Here is a 27,787-nt window from a genome sequence, read left to right as displayed (position 1 = left end):
ACAATTGTGAAATAAATGTACTAATACCATACTGTCTCTTCCTCCCTGCCCGAAAGTGATGTTAGTATGTGTTGTCTCTCACTCTTTGGGGTCCTGCCAATTCTAGTATGTTTTCTGTGCTGCTGAGCTGGGTGCTCTGGCTGCATGCTGGAACACAACCGCTTCTTGCAAGGTTGCATCTTACACAGAACAGCCTCTCTGGCCCACTGGGAACTTGCATCTCCTAGGAGCTTTTTCATCAATATGAGGAAATATAAAAATATCTTAGTGAAGATATTTTAGTGAAACAGTTTAGCTAATATAAAAGGATTTTGGAATATTTTCATACATTTATACTTTAAACTTCCTAAACTATGAAGCTGATGCTATTTTGCCTGTGATTAGCCACTGTGTATTTGAAAAGCATTATTTATAAGTTTAAATGAGTTGTATGTATCTAAAACCGAAAATAATGAGTACCAGGCTTTAAAAATGTAACTGAATTAAGCATCTTTCACTAAGACATTTTAGCTGGGATGAAAGGCTGTGTCTTATATCTTTTATGTTTGCATGCTTGACATTTGCATGAATTTCATTAGCAACATTTGTCTTACCGTCCCAAAATATCAGAGATGAATAAGTCTATGCATATCATGGTGGTCTGTTTAAAGTGCAGTAGAAATTAAAACATTTCTGCACTCCAGCTGCGCAGAGTTGCCATCCAGATTGTCTAATCTTTCCGAAGAAAGACTGTAGGAGTGATAGGCTCTTTAACCATCATTAATAAGAGTAATTGAAAAGCCCAATTCGGTGCTTCTTGACGAATGGCCCTTCCAAAGATACGTTCAGAGTCAAGTGGGTGAGAGCCGTTGTCTGCAGCAAATGCCGCTGTTAGTTGCGGGACCTGCCCCCAGTGCTTGGTGCTGACGTCCAGCCAGTTACTCTGGCGCTAACAGGCTCGCAGCATCCCGGTCTCCCACCCTTCCACCGCATCTGCCCTCCCACTCGTCCGCACCGGGGAGCCCGAGAGCTATTCTGGTAGCTTCAAGCCATTTAAATCGTTTTAAAGCACTGGCCTAGAAGCTCCAGAAAGATGAGTCTCTGCTACTGCTTAGATGCAGGTTCCTGTAGCGCTGACTGGCCTTTTCAGACAGACGTGGGTAGGGGTACTTTTTTCCCTAATGGGACAACCGGGGGTGTTCTTCTGCCTTCTGCCTTAACTCTTTCAGGTGTTTTTCTTCCACTGTATTTGCTTGTAGCATCAGTGAATGAAAACCATGAAATCTACATGAAGGATTCTGTGTCTGCTGCAGAGGTTGGTACTGGCCAGTACGCCACAACAAAGGGCATCTCTCAGACCAACTTGATCACCACTGTGACTCCGGAGAAAAAGGCTGAGGAGGAGCGGGACGAGGAAGAGGACAGGCGAAAAAGGGTGGAAGAAGTCACACCGGTCGCGGCAGCACGGCACGAGGGAAAGGTACATCTCCCAGGCTCCCTCCTAGCGCTTGCTGAGACCTTGAAGAACTAATAATTCCAAGGCTATAAACCAGGAATGTGTTAAGGCTCAGGGTAATTCGGGACGCCCGGGTGGCTCAGTCAGTTAAGCAGCTGGCTTGATCTCAGCTCAGGTCTTGATCTCGGGGTCATGAGTTTGGACCCCACGTTGGGCTCCACTCAGGGCGTGCAGCCTACTTAAAAAAAAAAAAAAGACTTAGGGTAGTTCATATTTCAGCATTTAGTCACATTCATATTATCAATTTTTAAATTCTGATTTCCTCTGTTGACATTTTTCTTCTGAAAGATTCCTTCTTAACTTGAAAATTTTTATTTTAACTGATGTGCTATGTAAGACTTTCAACAGCTGTCCTGTCTGTAGATCTTAAAAATACATTTAGTGCCACATGACACTTTTCTGTTTGGGCTCACATTTCAGAACTATCACTAAAACTATTTTCTTTGTTTCTGGCCCCATTCTCCTACCCAAGTACTGTATATTTTTCTAGATATACAGTGATCACATTGCCATTCCTCTGACTGCAAGTAACTGAGTGACCATAGCCTGTGTATTTATACACTACTTCCTCTCTTAGACTTAGGATTATCATCTAATCATCAAAGTAGCGAGCAGACATGTTTTGAAAAGAGATATTAAAGCAGAACATTGCAAAGGAAGATGGAAAGTGAATTTAGCAGCCATTTCTCCAAGGTGTTTTATTCATTAAATTTTTAAACTTCATCGCATCCCAGTATTTATTTATTTATTTTACAGTATGTTTATTTTTGGTAATCTGGTACTTAGAAAGCAACTTTTCAGAAAAATGGAAGTCAGAAAAGGCATAGACCGCCTACTTCTGGTTCAGGGTTTTATTATAAGTAGCAGAGCATCTCCCTAAAAGTTAAAAAAAAAAAAAAAAACTATATTGACAGGTTTATGTGTGATGATAATGGAAAAACAGAGTGGCTCCTGGAATGTACAGAGTAAAAAGAAATAACAGAATAAACATGTTGTATAACTCACAGATTATGCTAAAACTTGCCTAGATTTGACTCAAACGTGTTCTTCTATCTATATTATTTCTTAAATATAGATTATGTGGTAGGGACTCACAGGGACTCTAAACAAAAATGCTCCTTTTGATAAGAGTTACACAGTGAAGGGTAGACCCACAACATATTGTAGTTACGTCAGAATATTCCACATAAAACCCTACCCACCATTTTTTTAGGATAAGATCATTTATTTACCAAACACAAATGAAAACAGGGTAGGAAATGACAACAAGGATATTTGGATCATTTTTGCTGTGAAAACGTGCTTTGTTCTAAATTTCGTTTTTACACTCTTATTTTCCACTGAAGTCAAGGCAACGTTTAAATAGGACATAAGGAAAAGGTAGTATGCCCGAAAAGCAAATGATTTCCACGATTTCCTGAAATCACCCATGCGAACCGACAATTCCCATGGATGCATAACTGTGATTAAACTGGCACAATAAAGGAAATGACTTTTAGTTTGCTCAAAAAATACACCCAGGCAGTCTCTCCTTATTTAATTTGAAAAGCCCACCATTTATATAAAATACAGCACTAAACCATATCACTTTTGCCACTTACGGCATGGGAAAATAAAAAGATAAAAAACTATGACTCTCATTGTCCGAATCTCTGAGAAGCCAACACTTTGACCCAAATGCCCTCAGAAGGGCTGTGGCCCAGACCTAGTGCTCAGGCAGGTCGATGGCTGTCTTTGTTTTCCACAGTGCACAGCTGTCTTTTAAAAACCACTTGAATGAGCAGCATGGAAAATTAAACCTTCATTTTATTCTTCTCCATCTTCAAAACGTAACAAAGAGGGTACTCATTTTTTAACCAAAATGAAAGTGTATCACTGAAAATAGGTCTTAAAAGACTGGTCCCCTAGATTCCTTTGAGAAGAGGCCTGTTTCCCAGGCTAATGATCACCCCAGGTGACTGAGCAGCTGTCCACCACCAGGGGACAATAGTCTGCATGCAGAAGTCAGCTTGTAACTTTTATATTATTCTCCATTGAATGAGATGTGTGTAGGGTCATGTTTAAAACACAACACTTAATGTCAGACGCGAGTATTGAAAAGAGACGTATTTGTCTAAGACCTAAAAAGAGACACTTCTAAATTCTAGAATATCCACGATACAGCTTTACCTGTACATGTTCTAACCCTCTGTCTTTATATTTACCAAGTCGGGATTGGGGTCTTCAAAGCAGGGTGTGGGTAGTTTCCACGCTAGCAAGTCCCTAGGCAAAACACACGTGTACGTGCTTGCACGCGTGCACACACACACACACACACACGAACTCACACACGCAGAGAGTCCCAGAGAGCAGCAGAAGTCTTATCTTCAGGCTCTGTGTGACCTTGAATTGAAGTCCTGGGGCCGCCCTCCTGAGCTGTGCCAGGGCCTGTTTGGAGCTTGCTGGCTGCCCTGCTTCCCCTTGTGCTCAGCATCCCTCCACCCCCAGCAGAGCAAACTGGCTGGGGTCAGAGAGGCTGCCAGGGCCCCAGAGAATGGAAGGAGCCTCTCTTTCCCTCCAGAAGCCTGAACTCACAGGGACCACTTTTGTGGCGAGGCCTGCCTTTATCATTCTGTGAAGGATTCAAACCAGGGGAGTTAAATATGGCGATTACTTGCTCAGAAAAACCAGAAGGCTGGGAAATTGTCCCTTTCTATTATTTATGAACCACAAATAATACAAACTAAATGCTTATGAGCCATATCACAAGAAGGCACATTGTTTTTGCTAGTTAGCTTGTTGAAACCCTTATTTGAGTTTAAGTTACGTTTACATCATGGAGAAAGGAGCCAAAGTAGACGTTTTCGAAGGAACCTCAATTCTTTGGGGAGGGTGAGTTCCTAAAATGCTAATTGTCGACTTCCCTGAGTGGCACTGCTTATCAGATGGGAGTGGGGCCAGAAACTTCTTGATTTGGAAACCCACCTGTTTTGGATATAATTGACTAAGTGTGGAAAGATAATGCTAAAATTTTTTTTTAATAATCAAAATTTGGATTCATTTTTATTTTTTTAATCCAACCAAACTATAGTAACAGATCTGTTAGCTGGAGATCAGGAGACGTTATTGAAAGTCTTGATTTTAAGTTCTCAGAGAGTCCTATTTGCTCTCAAAACCCTACAACTTTCTAGAGTTATTGGTCTAAACAAACTTTCTGGATGGCGTGAAACATGTAGACTTTGAGATTGCCCAGTGATATCTTCTGTTCTGACTTTATAAAAAAGCCCGCCCTGTATTTCCTAATGGGAACCTGGTAGCCGCTCATGGTAGCGTTGGCATGCAGCTTTAATACTTGAAGTATGAACAACCCTAGTGCTAAAATTCTTGTTTTACAATTTTGTATTGATACCCATAAGAAAATTAACTAATTGCAGTTTTCTTTTTGTCCTTTTGCACCTCTGTTTGCTGCTTTCTGTCTCTCTCTGTCTCTTCCACATCAGTCACCTGGGCTTGGCACTGACTCATGTCCCCTGTCCCCCCCATCAGCCCATCGTCCCCCTGCATCCCCCCCAGAGCTCCGTAGGAGGTGTAAGGAGAATGAGCACCAAGCCCCAGGCTTGGAGCCAGCCAGAGGCACCATGTGTGCGCGCGGAGAGCCCGCCGTGGACTCTGACCACAAAGCAAAGCCATCCTTAGGGGACCAGGATGTGGCTTTTAGCTACAAACAGCAAACTGGCAAAGGGACCACCCTGTTTTCCTTCTCCTTGCAGCTCCCGGAGTCATTCCCTTCTCTTCTCGATGACGATGGGTACCTCTCTTTCCCCAGCCTGTCGGAAACCAACCTCCTCCCCCAGAGCCTGCAGCATTACCTCCCGATTCGCTCACCCTCCCTTGTGCCCTGTTTCCTCTTCATCTTTTTCTTTCTGCTCTCCGCCTCCTTCTCAGTGCCATATGCCCTCACTCTCTCCTTCCCTCTGGCTATGTGCCTCTGCTACCTGGAGCCCAAGGCGGCCTCCTTGAGTGCCTCACTAGACAATGACCCGAGTGACAGTTCAGAGGAAGAGGTGTGTACCTCGGCATAGAGCACACTTCCCTGTCGTGGTCGGGGCTTCGGTCCGAAACAGTGTTAGGCACCTACTGCCATAGTGGTCCTACTTTCAGAGCCTCATTTATTGTCTGTGCCGACATGTGAGAGGTTTCTGTGTGTCGGGGAGTCCCCCCCGCGGCCCCCGGGTTAGGCACAACACCATGTGGATGGAGCAGGCTGCGCCCAGCTCAGAAGCGTTCTGCCGCCCGCTGAACTCTACCATGACGAAGGACTCAGAAGTCCATTTTAAAGAACCCATTAGCTGTGTTAAAAATCAGGGCTAGGTTAAAGGTTCTGGTCAGTTACTGGTTCATAAAGGAAGGGGCCTGTAAGACCGAGAAATAGGTTTGAGTCGGATTGATGGGGTGTTCCCCAAACACCTTCTGGCATCATGGTACGTACACAGCGGTGATACCAGTGGATAAACAACCCTCACAGCAAGGTGGGAATGAACAGCCGGAGGAGGTGGGTCGTCATCAGCTGGGTAGCTTTCCCCCAACTATACTGATGCCTCTCCTCCCTGGAGATTCCGAAATATCCCCACACTGCCTTTGCTACTCACAGAGGCGAGCCAGATCCTAAGGCTGTGTTGGGTCAGAAAAAACGCTTGAGTAGATGAAAAGGCCCATGTGACCTCAGTCGTTGGAAGGCCTCAGAGAGGACCAAAAATAACTGCAATTTTCAAACACTGTTGGGAAAAGACTCCTTGAAGATGTCTTCATGCTGTCAAAAGGGGCTGAAAGTTCATCAGTCCTCATAGTGCCAACGCATATATTGGATGGCAGTGATCCTTTCAACTCCAGCATGAGCCAAAAAATCCACACACGTGTGGACAGTCTGGAAAGGTCAGGGGAGCTGGGTAGGCCCCTGCGGCTCTCAGCCAGGCATGTGCTCAGTGGGGAAAGGATTGGGGCCTTCAGCCTCTGTCTGAGAAGACATGCCACCTGTCCATCTCCTGTCCCTCATCTGAGCCAGTGGGTGAGTTGACATGGTAGCCCGGTAGCTTTTCCTCTTCACTGCTCTCCTTTCACACCACTCTCCAGATGTGTGAACAGCCCAGCAGTTCCCTTCAAACAGACCGCAGGGGAAAAAGAACAGAAGCTGCCAACAGAGGGCCTGGCTGTCACCCCACCCTTCTGCCCACACCCTCCCCAGGCCCCTCCAGCTCTTCTGTTCTCACAAAACAAGGCTTTTTGTGGCAGGAGACAAGCCCAGTACTCCTAGCATTTAAAAAAAAAAAAAAGGTCACAAAGTCAAGGCAACACTGAAAAAAAAAAGGGGAAAAGTCTATTCAGTTTTCAGCTCAGTCGGAAATCATAATTTGAGCTGCACCTGTGGGTATATAGAATTGTGTTTATCTATATTTAGTGATATTATGACCATTTCTTAGCAGCAGAAGGAAAAAAATGGGAATGGCCTCAGATGTTTTAAATAAAAATTTGCCCTTTTCAGTTTGATATTGCATAAGAGCCCTTTGCAAGGTTCTTGGGCCATATGACTTAGCTCCAAAGTCCATATGACTTTATTTATCTAATATAAAACTATTTCCATACATGGAAAATATTTTAAGCGAATGATTCCTAGGCTTTAATATCACCATTTCTCACAGTGGCAATATGATCAGATAACGTAGGACTAGAACGTACCACATGAAGACCACAAGATTATCTACAAAGACCCGTAACATTAGCTGGTTTCCAACCTGGACATCTATTTTTCCTTTAGCAATGGAGTTAGTCATCCAGCTAACATAAAGCAAAAAGATTGCCATTTTCTGCTTTTCTGAATTCTAAGTAACTGAACTTTTCTGTAGCAAACCACACAGATCTTGTGCCTAATCCAGGGTATACATCTTGTTGTAATCAGTGCATGAAAATTAATGTTAAATTTGGGCATGTCTGCATTACATCAGCAAAACAAATCACAGCAGTTACCCAATGCAAGCCGGTGACCACGTGACTGGAGCTTCCCAGCCAATAAGTCTCCCTGTTATTGCAAACCTCTGAGACCGTGAGCCAGTCTGCGGTCTTTGCCCTCCTGTCCAGCCCCGGTCGCCCATGACAGCTCTCCTAACACGAGACTTCGCGTATGGCCATCTGTTCAATGTCGTCTCTTAACCCCAAGTGTTAAGAGCTATGCTCTCTAGTTCAGGCTGAGCTGGAGGACTCCTATGTAGGTCATTTCATTAAAAAAAAAAAAAAAAAAAAAGCCATTTGTTGACATGGCCTGTTTTATTCTCTAGGCTTCAAGCACTTTGGCAGCTAAACACGGTGACTTTGTGTAACATAAGGTTCGGCTCTGTTACGTTCATTTTGCAAAATCACTATGAATGTAATTCTTTTCAAATATTTTGTCATCGATGCTTACATTTCTTACGTGTTGAAGTGATTTAATTAGATCCTGCCTTTCTCAAGAGTGAAACCCAGGGTGGAAAGGCAGAATCATTTCAAACTATAAAGCTGTTGACCAATCATGTTTTTTTCTTTTGTACCTTCAAGAATGGTCACATAAGAAGGGGCACAGAATATTAAATCATCTGTCAAGAAACGTAAGCTGAACTTAGTTCACCATACCGTAGAATGTATTTATGTGTCAATTTGTGAGGAATTTTTTCATAATACAAAAAAGATTCAAATTTGGAGGAAAAAATTAATCGATCAACCAATTTTTAAAATTTTAAGTTGTGTAGACGTAGAATAATATGATAGTTTGTGACCTGTTATACATTTTGTAGTTTTGATTAGTCGTAGTATATTATATAAATAATATATAAAAGCTGCTTGTGCTATAAAATCTACTTTGTTCAGCCTTTCTTCATTCATTATTTATTGATCATGCACTATATTTGTCGAATAACTGACTACATGCCCAGTAAGAATTTAAGGCCTAAGCTATTTTTTCATATAGCTAGAAAAAATGATAGTAGTAATTTTGTAATATTATAATGTGATACTAATATATTAACATCAACATATGACAGTTATTACATGCACTTTTAGGTCTGCATGCGTCAGGCGTTATAGAAAGCACTTAGTGTCCATTACCTGATACAGTCAGGGCTGTTATTTTTTCTCCATTTTGCTGGAAGGAAATGGGGATTAAAACATGAAACATGTCCAGTGTCTCACAGATTTCAGTAGCAAGGATTTGAGCTCATGTCAGTCTGACATCAGAGCCCTCACTCTTAACCAGGACTGTAATCTAAAGCCAAGATGCTTTAGTAGATTTAAAGCCGTAAGGGAGATTATGTAAGAAAAGAAATACTTTCAAGCACCTTGGAAGTGTTTCACAAAATGAGTTAGCACACCAAGCACCACCAGCCATTGAGTTAGCACACCAAGCACCACCAGTGATTCCTATTTATTCTTGAAAGCCTAAGGTTTCTTTGGGTTATTATACACTTGAACAATAACCTGTCTCTCTCCCCCTATGTCAAATTGGCCATTCCCTAGGCTGTCAGTTGGGGAAGCCATGCTAACACCATAGCAATGATCACCCTCATCAGAAAATTAATAGCCACCCCTCCCCCGCCGGGTGTTGCGAAGGTGGTCAGGTCATGAAAATGTGTCAGCGCACATTCTTTACCAAACTACTGAAAATTATGTTCTACTTAGGCATGGTAGCTGGCCACCTCAGGCACACATGCCAAACATGAATTTTAATGTATTTTCTTTTAGGCATATATAAAATGGAAATTTGGGATGGTGCCAAGAAATCCGCCTAGCCGGAGTAAGGTTGATATGCACATCCCTGTCCCAGTCATCCTTGAAATTCCTTGTTGTTAGGATTCAAAGATAATTTGGAGAAGCAGGTTCACAGGCTTACAGCTCCCAGTTTTTATTTTTGTTTTCAAAATATTAATCGCGTATCTTTGCTCAAGGGAATTTTATTAGTGATTAGTTGACATTTGTGGAGGGAAATTCAGTTAATAATATATTACGGCATTTAAATGTCCCATCTTCAATAGCTGTGGTTCTGTTGTACTCCAAAGAAAATAGTTTCTGTTTTAAACCATAAACCTTTATGAAACCTCTTAAAACCCAGTCCTGAAATTTATAATTTCTCCCTTAAAAACTTAGGCTCTGTCAAATGCTGTGCTTTGTTTTATTTGTTTACAAGTAGATGTCTCTCTTTCTCTCTTCATTTTTTTATTACTATTATAATTTGCTTCATTTGAGTGGTTGTTTTGGAAAGAGATGTTTAAATACCTACTTTGATATACTTCTTTATCTTGGAGGGTGGGGAAAAATAACAGTCTATAAAAAATCTAGGTAACACTGCTACTTGAAAACTGAGTTACATTTTTCACATATAAAACATATGCCTGTGAGTCACTGGCATGTGCTTTTTATAAGTAATAGGTAATGCAGACAGCCTGATGGTCATAAATGGGTGTAAATTATCAACGTGATATAAATGAGGGGCTGAAAGTCCAGTGACAGAGTAGCTTTTTATTTAAATTTACATTTTAATTTACCTTTCAAATGTGACATATCAGTAGAATAACAAACATATACAAACATCAATTTTATTTGCATTGAACATTCTTAAGAGATCTTTCTTGGGGTTTTAGTTAAACGGGGTGTGGGGGAGAAGGACAATTTGGTTTTCCTGAGACATGAAACCAGACAGGTCAGCTTGGCTAATGCAGTCCCTGCGGTTCCCGCAGGCTGTGCGCCTCTGGTCTTCTTCCGAATGGCTCTGCTGATGAAGCCTGGCTCTGGCCTTTCTTTGGCTTTTGCTTGAACCTGATTCTTGTGGGAAGGTAGTATGAATCAGATCACAGAGAAAGAGAGCGAGCTGTTGGACCTGTGCCATGCCCTATTTGACCGAACGGGTTTGTTTTCTATTCCTGCCTTCCTCCTGGACCCTGGTCACTTCTGTGATCAATAGACCGACAGTGAGCGCACAGACACGGCGGCGGACGGGGAGACCACGGCCACTGAGGTTGGTACCATCACTGCGGGCAGGAGGCTGGTGGCTGCCCAGGGCGAGTGCTTCATGAACGGGGCTCTGCCTTTAGGGCCTTTGCATACTAGCTTTTAAAGAGCGGAGAGAAATTCTTACTTTGAAAGGAGGAAGTAAACATATTCTATTGCCTAAGCCAGTGGTTCTCAAACTCTGGCCTGCATCAGAATCCTCTGGCAGGGTCCCCTTCTCGTGTTTCTTGTGCAAAAGAAAAAGGTCTAGGGTGGGACTCCAGAATTTGCCTTTCTAACAAGTTCCCAGGGATGTTGACTCTGCCATTTTAGGATCACATTTTGAGAACCTTTGGCTAAACCAATAATACTTAAAAAAATAATAATTATATATATATATATATATATATATATATTCCCCTTTCCCAAATGAGAGGCTGTTTGTGTGTGATAGCCATGATCAGTGAGGAGGAGGGTCACAATTAATTTAATTAGCTTATTTACTAGCTACAAATATATTTTTAAATCCCAAATGGTCAAATAATAATTATTAAAATAATAATTCTTGGGCGCCTGGGTGGCTCAGTCGTTAAGCGTCTGCCTTCGGCTCAGGTCATGATCCCAGGGTCCTGGGATCGAGTCCCACATCGGGCTCCCTGCTCGGCGGGAAGCCTGCTTCTCCCTCTCCCACTCCCCCTGCTTCTGTTCCTGCTCTCGCTATCTCTCTCTCTGTCAAATAAATAAATAAAATCTTTAAAAAAAAATAAATAAATAAAATAAAATAATAATTCTTATTTTTGTAGACAAGATGGATATAACCTAGGTCACTCAAAAGAAATGGATTCTCTAAGGAAGAAAAAATTAGCAAATTACTGTTAGTACTCTATTCCAAAAAAAAAAAAAAGGTGCTCATACTATGCTATCATTTATCCTTTATGAATTCTTTAGGATAAATAAACGTGTGTGCTTATGTTGTTTTTCGAAGCTTCTCTACAAATAACTAAAATTTCTGTAAAAACAGTGTAGTAATGGAAGCCAAGATGTTCCTTTCCTGAAGTGCTCACAGAATTTATTTTTTACTTTGTGGAGTTGTTTTTTACATCATCCAGTTAGAACAGTCTTTTCTAGTAGGACCTTCAGGAAGAACTAAAAATGTAAATAGTATCTGTATAATACTTAATTGAAAGTATCTTCAGAAAAACCTTTTAAAATGGAGTTTTCATCCTTGGGAAATGCCAGAGTTCATCTCAAAGTTTGGAAATCATAATTTTTTAAAGTTAAAAATAACAGCACTGGCATTGAAAAGTATAATAATAATAATATTGTTATTATTATTATAATAGGGGCACCTGGCTGGCTCAGTCGGTAGAGCATGCCACTCTGACTCTTGATCTTGGGGTCATGAGTTCAAGCCCCACATTGGGTGCGTAGAGTCTACTTAAAAAGAAATTTAAAAAAATAATATTGTAAAACAACAACTATTCAGATTCTTTTAAGCAATCACGTATAAATTTATTACAAATTAAATATTTTCTGTGTCAAATTGTAACAAAATTACATCTTGATTTTATAAGAATTATCAGTTACATGTAGCTATATGTTAATTCAGTAAACTTCCTTGGAATCTTAATGTGTACCATAAATGAAAAATATTTTAATAATACTCTAAATTTCTATAGCAGTTCCAAAGGTTGTTACATAACATTTGAAGCATGCAAACATATACATGCAACATAAGTTATTGTGAAGCTTAAAAATAAAACAAAGAGCTGTGAATGCCCCACACACTTAAGAATTAGTGTGTTGCCAGCACTGTGTTAGACTTACCTGTGCCCTCCCACACTTTTTAAACACTTTCCCTTATCTCCTCTCGGGAGCCAGGACAATAATAGTGCTGGGTCAGGCGTGCTGGGTAGGCAGTCTTGCCCCATGGGCAGATGAGGAGGCTGAGACCAAGATAGACTGATGTGTTACAGGCCACCTGCTCAGGTGTCTTCCTCTCTTACCTGTAATTACACTGTGGGCCTCCTGTGGACCCGGGTCTGAGTACCACCAGCGAGACACACAGCTTTACTACTGCCTGCACATGTGGCTGGGCTTACTTACCTCGTTCCTGGTACCTGGACACCAGTCCAAGGACTAAACAGATCCTTTCAATTAGAAAAATCAGGATAGGGGCGCCTGGGTGGTTCAGTCATTAAGCATCTGCCTTCGGCTCAGGTCATGATCCCATGGTGCTGGGATCGAGCCCCGCATCGGGCTCCCAGCTCGGCGGGAGGCCTGCTTCTCCCTCTCCCCGCTCCCCCTGCTTGTGTTCCCTCTCTCGCTGTGTCTCTCTCTGTGAAATAAATAAATAAAATCTTTAAAAAAAAGAAAAAGAAAAATCAGGATAATGAAGTGGCTTTTAGATAAATCTGTTGAATTTTTTAAAAACTCAACAATGGTCCTATTTACATTTTAAAGAAATACTGGTAATGTTGATGGTAGTTGATTCCTTTTTTTTTTTTCCTTTTTAACTTTCTTAACATATCCTCTTCCTCCCTTCCCAAGTTCATTTATTTTTAAGTATATGGGTTCAAGAAATTCATGGTTCCAGGAAATTCTTAAATGTGGGACCCTCTATGTTAAATTCTTTGAGCCTCGGTTCTCTGGACTACAAGTTGGGGATAATAATAGCTATAACCTCATAGGATTATGAAGATTCATACATTCCAAGGGAGATCTCATTATTGGATAATCCTAACCATTCTTGTGAGTTTTAGTTTTAGTGTGGGTCCCCACACTTCCTGAACCATTTCTACTGTGCATTAAGGACAGCCTTCCAAGCCCCTAGCTGTCACCTCCCACTTATGTGTGTGTGCTCATCACACTCAGAAGTCCCAGGTTAAAGTGTCAAAGACCCACCGAGCAAGGAATCTTTTACTCCTGTCTTAATAAGCATCGTAATTTGCGCATGAGAGTGTGGTGGCTTGTATATAGGAAAGAAATAGCATCCATATACAAGAGCAAACCAGTGCCCCCTTTTAGCAAGTTTCTATAGACCAGAGTTCTTCAGCCGTAGAGTCAATTACATGGTAAGACTTTATTTCCCACTCTTTCTTGATGCTGGCAGTCGGACCAGGAGGAAGATGCAGAGCTCAAGGCACAGGTAGAAAATTAAAAATAAAGCAAAAGCAAAACCCAGCGTGTGATAAGCATTGTGCGTCTCCGGTGTTCCAGTCTTCCAGCATGCTCTGTAGGCAGTTACCCATGTTGTCGGTGCAGTGTGGAGGATGGCATTTGTGCCCATGACTACTGTGTCCCTTACCTTTCCCTTTCTTCTCCACTTTTTTCAGAATAGTCTGATTAAGCGAATAAAGGGTGAAAATGTGTATGTCAAACATAGTAATCTTATGTTAGAGGTTGGTATTGGTATATACCAGTGCATGTTTGTGTGTGTCAGCATCCCTTTTAGTGGCATACCTGTGGGCTCATACAATGTTGCATGAACTGTGTGCTCTCACCTGTGAATAAGTGGGGATACCTTCTCAGCCTACTCTGGGTCCTCCCTCTCTCCTAGATATAGATCCTTTTTCCTGTGTATATTTATTTTAATTTTTTTCTGGTTACATGTGAATTACACTCTCTATAGTTTGCCTTTCAAAACTCTTTTGATTTTTATGCTTGCGTGAACTAGATTTTTTTTCTTCTCTTTTCCTTAGAAATGTCACATTTTCACCAAAGTGCTTGTGGTTGTGTTATGAGCCCTGATCAGAATTCTTTTATTTTGACTACTAATGAGATTGACGTTACTTAAGAAAAAAAAAAAAACACAGATAGGAAGGCAAATGTAAAATGTTGACTGTTGGATTCTTTATGTTCTGAATATAGGAGCTAGATAAAACTCAAGATGACCTGATGAAACATCAAACCAATATTAGTGAGCTGAAAAGAACCTTTTTAGAAACCTCCACAGACACTGCCATCACGAATGAATGGGAAAAGAGACTTTCTACCTCCCCGGTGCGACTAGCTGCCAGGCAGGAGGATGCGCCTATGATCGAGCCGCTCGTCCCTGAAGAGGTCGGTATGCGGGCTTTGGGTTGTCACTGTCCTGTGCTCACTGGCAGTGCTTCTTTGCAAGCTTCTGAGTAAGCAGTCTCACCACTGGTCTGTGTAAAAACAGAACTGACTTACTCTGGGCTCTCAAGAAAAGCTGCAAAGTAAAATGATGTGGCGGCTGAGGAGTGAGTAGTCACATCCCAGGGTGCTTGGAATGAACAAGGAGGCCCAGGGAAACTCTAGTGCATGCAAATTGGTTTGTTCTAACTGCGAACCTAGATTTCACAGCTGGGAGAAATTGAGATACTGTCTTAATGAACTGACACTTTTTCTGAAAAATGCTTTTTTCTGCTGCATTAAAAAGTGCCCTGAAAACTCATGAGTGTTTCTCATCAGTTGCAAGATGAGGCGTAGGGAGATTGTCTAATGTTTGACTCAACACTGATCTGAAGTTGACAGAATTTCAAGACATGTTTTACTCTGGGAATACTACACCAGGCTTTTGCTGGTATAATTTGTGTTTGATTCGATTTTAACTGATTTTTTAAAATATACATGACTGATTATTTTAACTGATTTATAATCAGTTTTTATTTGTTTTTTAATAGAGAACATAGAGGCCAGAATGTCTTTTTAAGTAAGAGTGTTCCATATTGGAAAGCTCTCTTTATATGAACAGCCAGACTGTGAGGATTCAGCAGATCCTACTTCGGGGCTCCCACTGTGGGACCCACAAATATCAGTGGTGCTCATCTGACTGTCAGCTATTAGATAGACATCATCTTGCTTTATCTGTCTTTCAAAAGAAGTAGTTTTTTAATAACTTGCATCTTTCTAGCATTATACTGATTAACTTCTTTCTTATCAAGACTGTTGTTATAACATATTTGTCCAGAAAGCTGAGATAGAACAGAAAAAAATAAAAACTTAGGCCTTTATGAGAGAAAAACCCTTTAAGTGGTAGTCTATATGCAATGTTTAGGTCCTTGCAGTGAAAAGAAGAATATAATGACACTCATTTTGATCATTTTCTAAACTTTCCTTGAAAGCTATTTATCAAAAGTGATCACAAATCACTATATTCATGATAATTCCAATCCCAGCTGAAACATGACAAAGTATGAATCCATTTGAATTACTTTGAAAATGGCCCTTTTATGCAGAATAGATGAAAAGTACTGTTGCCAAAGCATTCCTGTACCATTACATATCTGTTTCATTCAGATGACTTGAGTAATATATAATGAGCTAGTAGTAGTGATTATATTCTAAGACTATCGTGTATGTTTACTATAAAATGGGAATTTTATTGCCAGTGGTTTCAACTTTCAAATACTGAGTTAATAGAAGATAAGTAGCAAGGAGGCCCCAAAGCAATGCACACTTTGGAACATAGACAAGCCCGTATACAGGGCCCACCAAACAGGAAGGATAGATGTATGGTCCGTGAAGGCCTCCGGGTATGTCTCTGTCCACAGATATTTCCCAGGACAGCCTTTGGTGATGCTCCTACACTGAGTTCATGTTAGAGCTATATGCCCTTGTGGTCACTTGAATACTAAAAGTTTCCAAACCCCAACCAAAATGCAATACCCATTAGCGCTTCTGCAGTGCCAATATCAGCCTCTTTGTCAACGCAGGTGGTAGTCTTAGGGCACGTAAGCTTAGCATGGGGTATCCTCCCGATTCACAGATTCCATAGTTGCACGTTAGCTTACTCACTGGAATTCACTGTAACCCTAACATCAGCCTTAATGGCACTTTCCCAGTCGTCTGCAGACAGACACAGAGTGGTGAAAACTTTGTGTCTCAACCATGCATGTTCCCAGCTTTAGTTGCACAAGGCAGGGCCCTGCCTTCCTATTTCAGTTCCCATACTGTAAATAAATTGCTTTTCAGGCCTATTTAGTGCCATGTTTTTGCCACTTCAGATGACCGCCAGACATAGCCCTGAAGTGCGAGCTAGTGTTCCTAAGCACAAGAAGGCTGTCACTTGCCTTTTGGGAAAATATATGTGTTAGAGAAGTCTCATTCAGGAATAAGTTAGAGTGCTGTTGGGCGTGAGTTCAATGTTAACGGATCAATAATATGTATTAAATAAGGAGTCTTTAAACAAAAACACATACAAAACAAGGTTATGTATTGAACAGTTGATGACAATATCATGACCAGAGACTCACAGGAGCCTTAACCATGTGTTTCCCATAAAATCAGTGGTTCAGTATTCACCAACTCACTGTTCATGGGGATTTTATTGAACATGATTACCATGAATAAGTGGAATCGACTCTCTTTGTGCATATGTCTGCTTTCTACTCCAGCTGTACTCTTGCTAGTCAGGTTTTGTATGGGTCTCAAATTGGGGGGTGGCGGGGAGCGGAAACCACTATGATCATGTTTGTGGATAGGGAGAGTTATCTTCATTCTCCGAATCTGACTTCTGTGACTTTCCATCAGGCCTTGGGGTGCATGCAACTCTAGGTACATATTAAAATTACCTATGGGAAGTCTTAAAAATACTAGGCCTAGGAGCTATTAAATCAGAGACTGATTTCATTCGTCTGAGCTGCACCCCCACGTAGTACTATTATTTTAAAAGATCTCCACGTAATTCTAATGCACAGCCCAGTTTGAGGACACCCTGGCCCAGGGAGGAACAAGGGCCATGGCTCTGGACAAATCCCTAATCCCCTGAGAGTGAGTAATACCTCTGTACATTTTGCATGCCAGTACAAGAGCCTTGTTTCCCAATTATGATATAGTGATGAATGTTTAAGTAACTAAAAATGTTTGCAGTATACAGCTGACTCTCTTCTAACCTGTGATAAAAGTGAACATTTCGATTATCAGCTTTTCTTTCTTTATCAGCATCTCTTCACTTGTCTTTAGCTGCAATAACTGAATTGAGGTTGACCATCTATAGGATTTTATTTTAAGACCTATCCCTTATGTTACCCTTTTCTCTCAGCGGACACACACAGTTCAGAATGCAGACAGTGTTGACACTTTCATTATAGACAAAGAAAATTTTGAAATTAGTTGATGTCAGACAACAGGATATGCTAAAAACCACTGTTTTCCTGCTATTATTGGTTTTTTTTAGGCTTTCATCTTAGGAATAATATTTACCTCAGTGATTATAATTAGAGGCCTGGCAGTGGTATTCTGAAAAGTACCTATAATTTTGACCTTTCCTTCCTGTTTCTTATTTCTCTATGAAAAAGAGGCTACAGTTGAAAGTAAAACAAACAAAACAAAAATCCATATTTAATGATACCACGTTACATTTTGTCTTTTCCAATACCTTTCTCCAAAATGGAGAGGGATAGGGTTGATTTTTTTTCCCCCTTCAGAAATATCTTACTTGTTCTTCATTGAAAAAGGGGCACAGGAAAACGATGCTATCAAAGTTTGCCAGCAGGTCCTTCAGGAGAATATTCCAGATGTCCCCTTACAAACTCTTACAGGCAAACTATTAAAAGTAGTACTGATAGGTTTGTACACACACAGGAATAGTAACTAATTCTCATTAAATTATGTTGTTTACAATAGGATTTACTTTAAAAACTCTGTCCTTTTAGAAACTTTGGGCTTTCTGTTATGATTTTTTAGATTACTCTTCCTGGATACCCTTTCTGTCAGTACTCCATGGAGCTATCTATACACTATGCACAGAGATCGGCTCAGTAGCTAGTATATTGCCACTTGAATCATTCCTACTCAATACTAAAGGAAGGACTAGCAAGTAGGTAAAAGGAAGAAGCTAGTTGCTAACATGGCATATTTACTTCAGTGTTTCTTAATGTTACATGTTAAGCGTGACTTGAAGTACTTAATTTTTCACAAAGATATTTTGAAATTGACTTTTTAAAGTTATTCACCATCTTATGAAAGTTCAAATAAAGCTATAAATTTTGAGTATACTTTGTTTTCTGTGGGATAATAAAGGAATCAATCTAGGTCTGGGTTTACTCGAGCTAGTAGCTGATGGCGGTGGCCCGTGTGTATTTCCTTGCCCGGGATGAAGCCAGCACTTCAGTGGGGAATGCAGTCAAGAGTTTGTCAGATATAGGAGTGAGGGTTTTTTCCCCTCACTTAATTTTTTTTTTTTTTTAATCTTCACATTTTCTTTTACTCCTCACTTCCACGGTTTTGCACATGACTGGCCTAGACACTGCGAATGCCAAGGAGATCTTTCTTTGGCTCTTGCATGTTTTGTATTTATAGAAGTGGAAAACGTGTGAGTCAAACACTGGAGCTTCAGAAAATAATCTGTTACTTTGGGGACATGATCATGAAACTTTGAGATGGTTTCAGACCACTTTTCAAATTCATAAGCAATAATTCACTTCTTCAGAAAGAAATGAATGACTATTATATGTACGACACAGTAAAAGAACTCTCTTCCTAACTTGCCTTTTTTTGGAAACTGTCTACTTCCTCTTCTCCAACCCAACCCCCTTTATTCAAACAGACCAAAGAAGAAAGAGAAATTTCTGAAAAAGTTATATTTTTGCAGCAAGGAAGCTGTCCATTCCTTGAGTCTCAGGTAAAAAACAAACATAAAGGAATTTCCCAGAAGGGAATTGCTCTTCAGCTTTCAGTGTCATTGAAATGTCTTTAGTTTTTATTTTCCTTTTTAACTCTGCCTGGCTTAAAACTAAGGTAGGTATGTCATTTTTGCTTAGATTCTGGGGAGGGGAAAGGGAATTTTCTTACTATTTTGGTTATCAGTTAGCCATCAGTACTTTATGGCTCTTGCTTCTCGGTGACTATAGCTGCGTGTGGTCATTGAAGCATTATGATGATGCTTTCTAATATTGTTGGACTTTTTACTGTCTGCTTTACCCATAGAGTGATACTAACTTAGATGACCTTGACTGATTTTGAAAGTTCTGAACTTTTATTGGTTTTCCCACTAGCCGAGTCTGATAAAGAAAATGCAGGAAGGAGACTCTGCAGGCTCTGTGGTTACCTCTCGTCAAATCATTTTCCAGAAAACTGTCCCATCGACCCTAGAGGTTATTTTTCAATTCATTTGCTTTAATCCAGCACCGGCACGTAGACCGATCTGTAATTTTTGTTCGTAAGGTACACAAATTTCTAGATTCCTATGCAAGCAGAAAACGCTGTAGTTTAAAATGTAAATCAAGGTACTCAATTGCCCCTGATTTGATTTTTCTTCCCTTCCTGATCTGTTAGACTAGTCCGCTGTCTGGTTTCATCCTAGTAGCCTTCTCAAATACAAGTCTCTTAACTTTCATTTCTTCTGCCGTATTGGAACTAAGTACTAAGAAAAGTGGCAAAGAAACTACTCAGATGATGAACTTCGCTTGTAAATAAGATTGGAACACGGTACAGACCACCATGAGCTGTTGATAAGAGGTTCCAACAATGCCCCAGCGGTAGGAGGGACTTCCTGGCAGTGCCTTGAATAGGGCACGCTCAGTGTTTATTGAATAGTAAGCGCTGCAGTGGATTCAGTCCTCCTATATGAGGAGGTAGAATTTACAAACATGAGAAATGGTATTCACAGAAATTCATGGGATGCTGGTGAGTTCTTTGTGAAAACAGCAGATAGGAAGTGCAGTGTTATAGTTGTCCTGGAAAATGGTCTTTTTGTGCCCATACAAGCTAAATGACTCGTACAACAACTTCAGTAATGTCATTTACTATTGAAATACAAAATGATCAGACTGTTAGTGTAAGGTCAAATAGAGTCTTGCAAACACTTACCACCACGGTATGTTCCTGCTTAAAGAAATCTGCAATTGCAATTCTACATGCAGACTGTATTCCAAGTTGAAGGTTAGAGTTTGTACATTTCAGATAAGAAGAGCTCTGTGACCGTAATCCTTAGATATTAACACCAGCCCTGTGCAGTCATATCACAGTGTAGCTTTTGCCCTGGTTTTCTTAAAGGATTCTTATTTTAGAAATGAGACCATCAGAATTTCTAATTTAGCTTTTATATTTCAAATATAGGGCACAGAGGATTGGGTTATTGTAGACAAAGTACCCACTGAGGTAGTTGATGGTGATTCGAAAAAGATTGTGACTTACAAGGTGGTGACCATGAGCAGTAGAAGCGGTGACATCCCTGCCGATCTGTTAAGATCTGGTGCCCTTGAAATGCAGAGCTTCGATGACTTGGCCCAGGAAATGCAGTTGAGAGGAGAGAGCAAACAGAAAATATACACTCTAGGAAAATCCTACGACACTGTATCGGGGAAGATTGTTACCATGACTGGAAAAGCCAAGGAGGGGGAGAAGGGGGTGCAGCCCTGCAGTCTGGAAGCCTTTCCGAAAACAGACAGAGGGTTGTCAGAGTCGGTGAAGATCATTTCAGGCATGGCCGATTACGAGGTCCTGGACACCCGCCCTGACGAGAAATCAAAAAGAGGACCCGAGGTCCACACCCCCAAACGGAAATTGTCCGAATCCCTGGCTCCCATCCAGGAAGCTGAGTCCCGGCGGCCGAGCCCCGAGGAAGAAGAGCTGCAGAAAGCCCCACAGCTGGGCCGGGACACGGGGCCCCACGCGGGGCTGGACAGCACGTGCCTTGGCAGGACGGAGCCGCCGCCCGAGGGCGAGGTCTTGAGACTGGGATTCTTTGGTCCCAGGCAGAAGAGCCTGTCCGAGTGGAGATACTCCCAGGAACCGGCCGTCGCCGTGGCCACTGCTCATTACGTTACTGAGTCTGCCACGTCCCGAGTTGTGGTAACCAGTGCCTTTCGTTTGGGCCACTGTTTCAGATTCCAGCATGACATTTTTTTGAGGCAGTGCCCTTCCACCCTCAACTTTTCTGTTCCTCTTGCTGTTTGGCTTTATGTTGAGAACAGCCGACCCAAGCTTTTTACCTTTTTTCATGGTTAGATCAATACCGTGTAAGCATTAAAACACTTTCCGTTTTATTTCCAGCTCCCCGATCCCGAGATGTGGTTGGTAGTGCTCCTGGGGCTTGCAATGAAGGGAGAATGGTCTGCTTAAACCAGCACTGCCCATATCCTAATAACTCTCTGCTTTCCCAAACCAGAGCTCATGGTCGCCTCAATTTGCTATTTTGTTTCCCATTCTTTTCCGTTTCCAAAATCTGTATGGTAGAGTCCCTCCTCCCTCCTCCCTCCTTCCTCCCCTACAGTTTTGTCTAAGCAGCTGTGAATGTGAATGTGCCCGCCTATGTTCCTGTCTCTGTACTTGACTGTCCGTTTCTTTGTTCACTCAGCCTAAACAGTCTTCTGCTGAAAAGCTCATGGATGGCTCTGAAATCTTCAGTTTATTAGAGTCTGCAAGAAAACCAACAGAATTCATAGGAGGGGTTACTTCTACTTCTCAAAGCTGGGTTCAGGTGGCCAATTGCTTCCTCTTTGGTGTTCCTGACTCTGCCTATTTGCCTTTCTTAGCCTTTTTGGTGTGTGCACGTATGTGTGAGCGAGTGAGTGTGTGTGTGTGTGTGTGTATTTTGCTCAAGTGGCTTTGCCTTAAACACCTCAGAGGTATCTTCGGTGGTTTTCCTTTGTGCCTGCTTGGCATAGCTGTCATGTGCCTTTAGTTGCATCACTAGAACATACTTCAGATATTCAAAATTCAGATTTCAACAGTCGTGTTGAAAAAGTTTCATAGCATTTAATTTTTTTAAACATTTTATGTCACCTGTCAGGTCTCAGAAAGCTGCCAGAACCAATGGGAACACACTACGGTGCTTTCATTTTGTTTTGTTTTCATTGCATTTTATCCGCATTCTATTTCATTTATCCACATCCTATTTCATTTGCGGCTATCCCAACATAGCAACACAGGCTCGGGGGGTGGGGGAAGGGTGTCGGGGCAGGGGCCACGCATCCGAGACCCTGGTGCGAGGGATGCAAGCTAATTTATATTTTCTATAAGCATTTCTGGTCATAAGCACTTGACACTGGCTTTAGGCGCCATGGTGAGTGGCTGCTTTTGTTTTGATTTTTGTGTTTTCACCTTTGGTTTGTGGAAAGTCACACTGACACCGCAATCTTTTCCCATGCAGCAAATGGAAACCAAGACTGGGTCCAGCAAGGTAGAGGCAGAAACAAGCCAGCACCCCCAGCCACTTAGCACCGAGAAGGTTGTGCAGGAAACCGTGTTGGTGGAGGAAAGACACGTGATGAATGTGCATGCGAGTGGGGATGCTTCTTACGCGGCTGGAGATGACTTGGATGCTGCAGCCCAGGCAGCATCTGCTGATGCTTCTAGCTTGAAAGGGAAGGAGGGCTCTGCTCTGACGGAGGGAGCTAAGGAGGAGAAGGGGGAGGTGGCCGAGAAAGCTGTCCCCGAACAGGAAGAGACGGCCACTGCTTCTCACGAGCCAGTGGAGGAGCAGAGTGCAACAATCCACGTTTCTGAAACTTGGGAACAAAAACCTCATTTTGAGGTAATTAGTAGTTGACATTACTTTCCGCACTGATGTAGAACTGATCTATGAGTCCCCGAAATTTAGTTAAGCATAAAGGGGGAGCTAAGCTTAATTTTCTGCCTTTTCCAAGTGCAGTTTTCTCCTCTCATTTCCCTCTTGCATGGCAATAGGGTCTCCATGCTGGTCTCCATCTTCGGGGTCACATGCAAACATATTTAATGATTATTAATAACGTGTGGTTCCAGGAAACAGTTCCTGCCTTCATTGTAATTATTGGCAGTAGACCCGGGGAATGCATGGCCAGCCAAGATACAGAAAATTTGATCAGTGTACTTCCCCAGAAGGACCAAAAACCATGCTTGCCTTGGTACCAAATGCCAGAACTTTCTTCTTTATGTCTTTTACTGAGATTCCTGAAGTATATGGAGTAGGGAACAGTTGATGTCTTCGTATTTGTTCCTTCTTTCTAAGAAGTTATTAAATAAGAGGCTAATTGATGATTTTTGACTTATTAGTTTAGGTGATAGAGGAGGGGGAGTGTAAAAAGAGTTCATTAAACATTTCCTTCAAAATGCTTTCCTTTACCTGGAACATCCCATGTTAAAAAAAAAAAAAAAAGTCTATGGAATTCTGAAAGACTGACCTGGTGTCTGCCTCATTCCTCAACTTACCCTTCCCATGTTATACATAAACATTTATTTCATACTAACCTGTGCTTATCCATACCCACCGGGGGAGGGGGGGACCAAAATCATGTCTTTGTGCAAACTATAAGAGCAGCTCTGCCTACTTCCCATTGGTACAGTCATCAACTGTGAAGACAGAAACCATCAGTTTGGGCGGTGTTTCACCAGGAGGAGTAAAGCTAGAAATTTCTACCAAGGAAGTACCGGTCGTTCACACGGAAACAAAAACCATCACATATGAATCATCACAGGTAAGAAGTCTGTGAAGGCCAGAGCCCTGGCACTTTGTTTTGCCCCTTAAATGGCTTACTGCATTCTAGTGTAACTAGATGACATTTAATTCGTGAGACTCAGAGGACCCAGCAGCTAAACTATGTATATCAAGAGTGATAATGGTAGTAATTAAAACTTTATTACCGATCCAGAAACGTCAGGTGACTTAAACAGGTCTTCATACATCTTAAAATGTGGAATAAGGCTCAGGAACCTATTTCTCTAGCCATAGATAAGGAAAAATACTAGCTCAAGCATACCCTACTGACATTTCTCAAGTCCCAGTTTTTTAACGACAGTTACCTCTGGCCATGTTCGGGTGAGTCTGTCCGGAGGGCCACGGCTCCTGTATGCTGACTGGACAACACAGTGATTGTGGGAGATGCCTGAGTCATTGTGATGCCCTGACCCAACATAAGTATTCGAGTGTGGTGTCTGTTCCTTTGTTTCTGTAGGTTGATGCTGGTGCGGATTTGGAGCCCGGCGTGCTAATGAGTGCACAGACGATCACATCTGAAACCACCAGTACCACGACCACCACCCACATCACCAAAGTAAGTGGAGTGGGGACAGATAAAAGTAAGGCACTTACATGGAACTTCTTGCCAGTTGGGCTGTGCAGGCGGCGTTACGTGACTGCCAGGACGCCCAGACAGCTGCATCTCATGCCCACTCTGTCTCTGGGGCATTTGCCCTTATGTGCTCATTTCTGTTTAGGAATATGCATTCTGAAATCTCTTGCTTAACACAGACTCTAGTCCTTAGCATATGGTCGGTGTTCCAGAAACACTGGCCAGCCACACCCAAAGGACTCCATTTTAGCTTCACTTCTGAAATTAACGATTTTAAGTAATTGCCAAAGAATTGTTTCAACTCTTCATGAATGCTGTTAGTTAAAACTCTGTTAGCATTTCCAGCCATTTCCCCCACTGAACCATGATCGTTTTTCCAGGTGGGTAACTTTGTAATGCTTGTCTGTCCCTTGCAGACTGTGAAAGGAGGCATTTCGGAGACAAGAATTGAAAAGCGGATAGTCATCACAGGAGATGCCGACATTGACCATGACCAGGTAGTGTGCGTGAGAATGGTCAATACCCTGGCAGAGAAACAGGGACACTGGTCAGCCCCACTCTTCCCAGTGTTGTTCTTCTAGTCCATCATGCAGTCTAAACAGTTTTCTGAAGTAACTTTTCAATATGCAATGTCCGGTTCCTTTTGCAATCATTGTACCTCATTTGTAAATTATGTGTATAGATCTAGCTCGTAAGTCTCCACCTTGCTACTGATCATGCATGTTCTACCTCCTTTTTGTCTTTGCCCTTCTGTGATTTCCTGGGGATAGGCGCTGGCTCAGGCAATTAAAGAGGCCAAAGAGCAGCACCCTGACATGTCAGTGACCAAAGTAGTAGTCCATAAAGAGACAGAGATCACACCAGAAGATGGAGAGGATTGACCCCAGGTAAGAGGCAACACTGATTCTCTAGGCTTGGCCTTGGCTGGCATGTAGCATGGGGCCACTTCCCTCTGTCCTTCCCCTGCCTCTTCCTCCTCCCCTTCCTCCTTTCTTCTCTCACTGGCATTGGCAGGGCTGCTCACCAAGGGGGTGGAGAATTGGTTTGTGGGTGCTGGTTTGTTTCAGATTTGGGGGTTCCATACTGTGGACTTTTTACATATTCTGCCAGGTAGAGGATCAAGAAAGAAGCAGTCTTTGCTTGCATGGTCTCGCTGGTGTTTCCTTTTCATTCATGCCCTATGCTCTTCATTATCCAAATTTGAAGTGTCAGATTTGATTTCACTTGCCATGTGGCCTAATCAGAATGAAGGCCACTTTGTTCTGGAAGGTACAATTTGTGTGTTCCACATACCAGGGAAATAAAAGGTACCCCCTTTCTCCTTTGGACAGCAGCATTACCCCATTCATTGTAAGCTTTCTCTGCAGCTATGTTTGGTTATGCTTCCGTTTATGCTCTCATTTTGCTTTGTTTCTGAATTTGAAACCTGGGCATTCACTTTGATTTTGGATGTCTTACATTTTCTGTATTCTTTGGGAAGGTTTTTTTTCCTGTTAGTATAGCATCATGTCTCAGGAGGAGGCAAAAATGCAGCCTTGTGTTCCTGCTTTTCTCTAGAAAGTGTGTGCATGCCTTTTCAATGGCTGTTTGGCTGGCATTGGAAGCAGATAGCGTCTTCTTTGTGTGCACAGACTTGTTATGCACACCACCTGCCGTGCAAGAACTCATGGGCCCAGAGCATCCCCAGAGGGCTTTGAATGCTGAATGCAACCGTCGAGCTACTTGCACACTTGGTTATGTGACAAAAGTCTCTTAAATGCTTTACATGTATAAATGAAATAAGGAAGTTCTCTAATGTTGGTTTAGAAACTATAGATTTAATAGCGGCCTCCCTTAAAGGAAAAAAAAAGGTCACTCATTATGTTCAAATTAATCATGTTCTTTGGAAGACGGAAAACAGAAAAAGGGTTCTCCAGTGAGCTTCAGCCGCTTGGGTGACGTAGTTACGTAAGAGAACGCATATCAGTGACTTATGCAGGAATTTTACAGTATGTTGTCAAAAAGTGCATGTAATAACCTGCAAGATCATTTTTTTCTTTTTGTGGCCTTAATCTGTGGAAGACTCTCAGGTGTTTTCCAAGGAGTAACTGATCAAATCTCTTTCCTACAGGAATAACTTAGCCTGCACATGAATCCAGTCATGCAAACCATTAGGAAAACCAGAGCCTATATGGAGTTCCCTCTTCTAACCCAACTGACTTGTATCTGCCCATGGAAAATTTCAATCCAGGAGAACTGATCTTGACCATTAATAAAGACACTGGCAGAGAGATCTTCCCATAATAAAGCAATCCGAATCAGCATCACAAAACTGATATTGCATGAAGCAACGATAAAATTACAAAAGAGTAGCATTTTTAATTTCCACCAAGTGTCTAAGTTTCCGGCTATACCTGCACGTTCATAACCAACAATATAAACCGTGATCTCATGTAACACATAAACAATTCATGCCTTTCATAGTTTATTATTAAAGTCTAAACAAAATCACAATTTCTTAGGTGACAGATCTTTTGTTTACAGACAAATGAAGATTACCCGAAAATGCTAGAAGCTGTCTAGGTCCAATGTGTCAGGTTTATCCCAGATTAGATGTGCCAATAACCGAGTTTATTCAGTAAACAACTTGAATCTCGTACTTGTTTCACCTGGTTTTATTATTCTCACCCATACACAGCAACGACTCTCAATCCTCTGGAAATATTTAATGCTTACAATCCTGCTTTGTGTATCTAATTTGATTCGTTATAAGGTAGAACTGATTTTAGCATATTAATGTGATTTCTTCCTTGTTTGCTTTGGTCTGAGTCCAACCTGGAAAGCTTCCAAGATTTCCCTAACAAGTCCTAAATATGTAAATTGTCATTATTTGGGGGAAGAAAACCTGTTTTTGTTAGTTTACAATATTACAAAATTTCACTCCAGAAAAAGCTGTTGGGCTTCTGTTGCTTTGTTTTCTCTCTTTGTTTCTTCTTCCTTGTGTTTTTAAGTTGATTTTACTTCTTTTACTTGAAAAAGAAAAAAGTGTTTTATTTCCAAATCTGGTCCATATTTACAATCTAGTTCAGAGCCAAGCCTTAAATTGTACAGAATTTCCACTGTAATTAAACTATTTAGTGTTTAGTTATAAATAGCCTTCAAAAAGATATATTCTCCATTACACTGTCAACTGCATCACACAGCCATGGTGAATGTATGTTTCTGCATAGCGAAATAAAAATGGTAAATGCATTTAAAGCTCTGATTCTCCGTGTGTGATAATTTCAGTATTGTCTGTGTTTAGCCAAGAGGTGGCATGCGCATGACACCGGAGGCCTCATTCCTCTGCACTGTATAGAGCTTGTCTTTT

The 27,787-nt window shown here is 41.5% G+C and overlaps 1 protein-coding gene across 19 annotated transcripts in view; it reads left to right on the top strand.

The window, feature by feature from the left end:
• The window catches only part of EPB41L3 (erythrocyte membrane protein band 4.1 like 3), a 245,232-nt gene extending 217,661 nt beyond the window's left edge, over positions 1 to 27,571 (top strand). For 7 of the 19 annotated variants that reach the window (XM_064577880.1, XM_064577892.1, XM_045887010.3 and 4 more), the window contains 10 exons: positions 1,209 to 1,459; positions 10,455 to 10,508; positions 14,351 to 14,542; positions 21,747 to 21,869; positions 22,542 to 22,925; positions 23,713 to 23,844; positions 24,322 to 24,420; positions 24,855 to 24,935; positions 25,209 to 25,325; positions 26,549 to 27,571. In XM_064577880.1, the coding sequence (XP_064433950.1) occupies positions 1,209 to 1,459; positions 10,455 to 10,508; positions 14,351 to 14,542; positions 21,747 to 21,869; positions 22,542 to 22,925; positions 23,713 to 23,844; positions 24,322 to 24,420; positions 24,855 to 24,935; positions 25,209 to 25,319 (1,427 nt within the window). In that variant the 3' untranslated portion in view covers positions 25,320 to 25,325; positions 26,549 to 27,571. Of the gene's footprint in view, positions 1 to 1,208; positions 1,460 to 4,974; positions 5,539 to 10,454; positions 10,509 to 13,592; positions 13,629 to 14,350; positions 14,543 to 18,995; positions 19,071 to 21,746; positions 21,870 to 22,541; positions 22,926 to 23,712; positions 23,845 to 24,321; positions 24,421 to 24,854; positions 24,936 to 25,208; positions 25,326 to 26,548 lie in introns of all 19 variants that reach the window. The other 12 variants (XM_045887020.3, XM_064577884.1, XM_064577881.1 and 9 more) reach the window with 12 other exon arrangements.
• Positions 27,572 to 27,787: the final 216 nt, after the last annotated feature.

This window comes from Mirounga angustirostris, unplaced genomic scaffold (genome assembly GCF_029215605.1).
Source record: "Mirounga angustirostris isolate CCGP_5_RB_7025 unplaced genomic scaffold, mMirAng1.0.hap1 SCAF_14, whole genome shotgun sequence".
Lineage (NCBI taxonomy): Eukaryota > Metazoa > Chordata > Mammalia > Carnivora > Phocidae > Mirounga > Mirounga angustirostris.
This window is presented reverse-complemented; position numbering and strand designations above follow the sequence as displayed.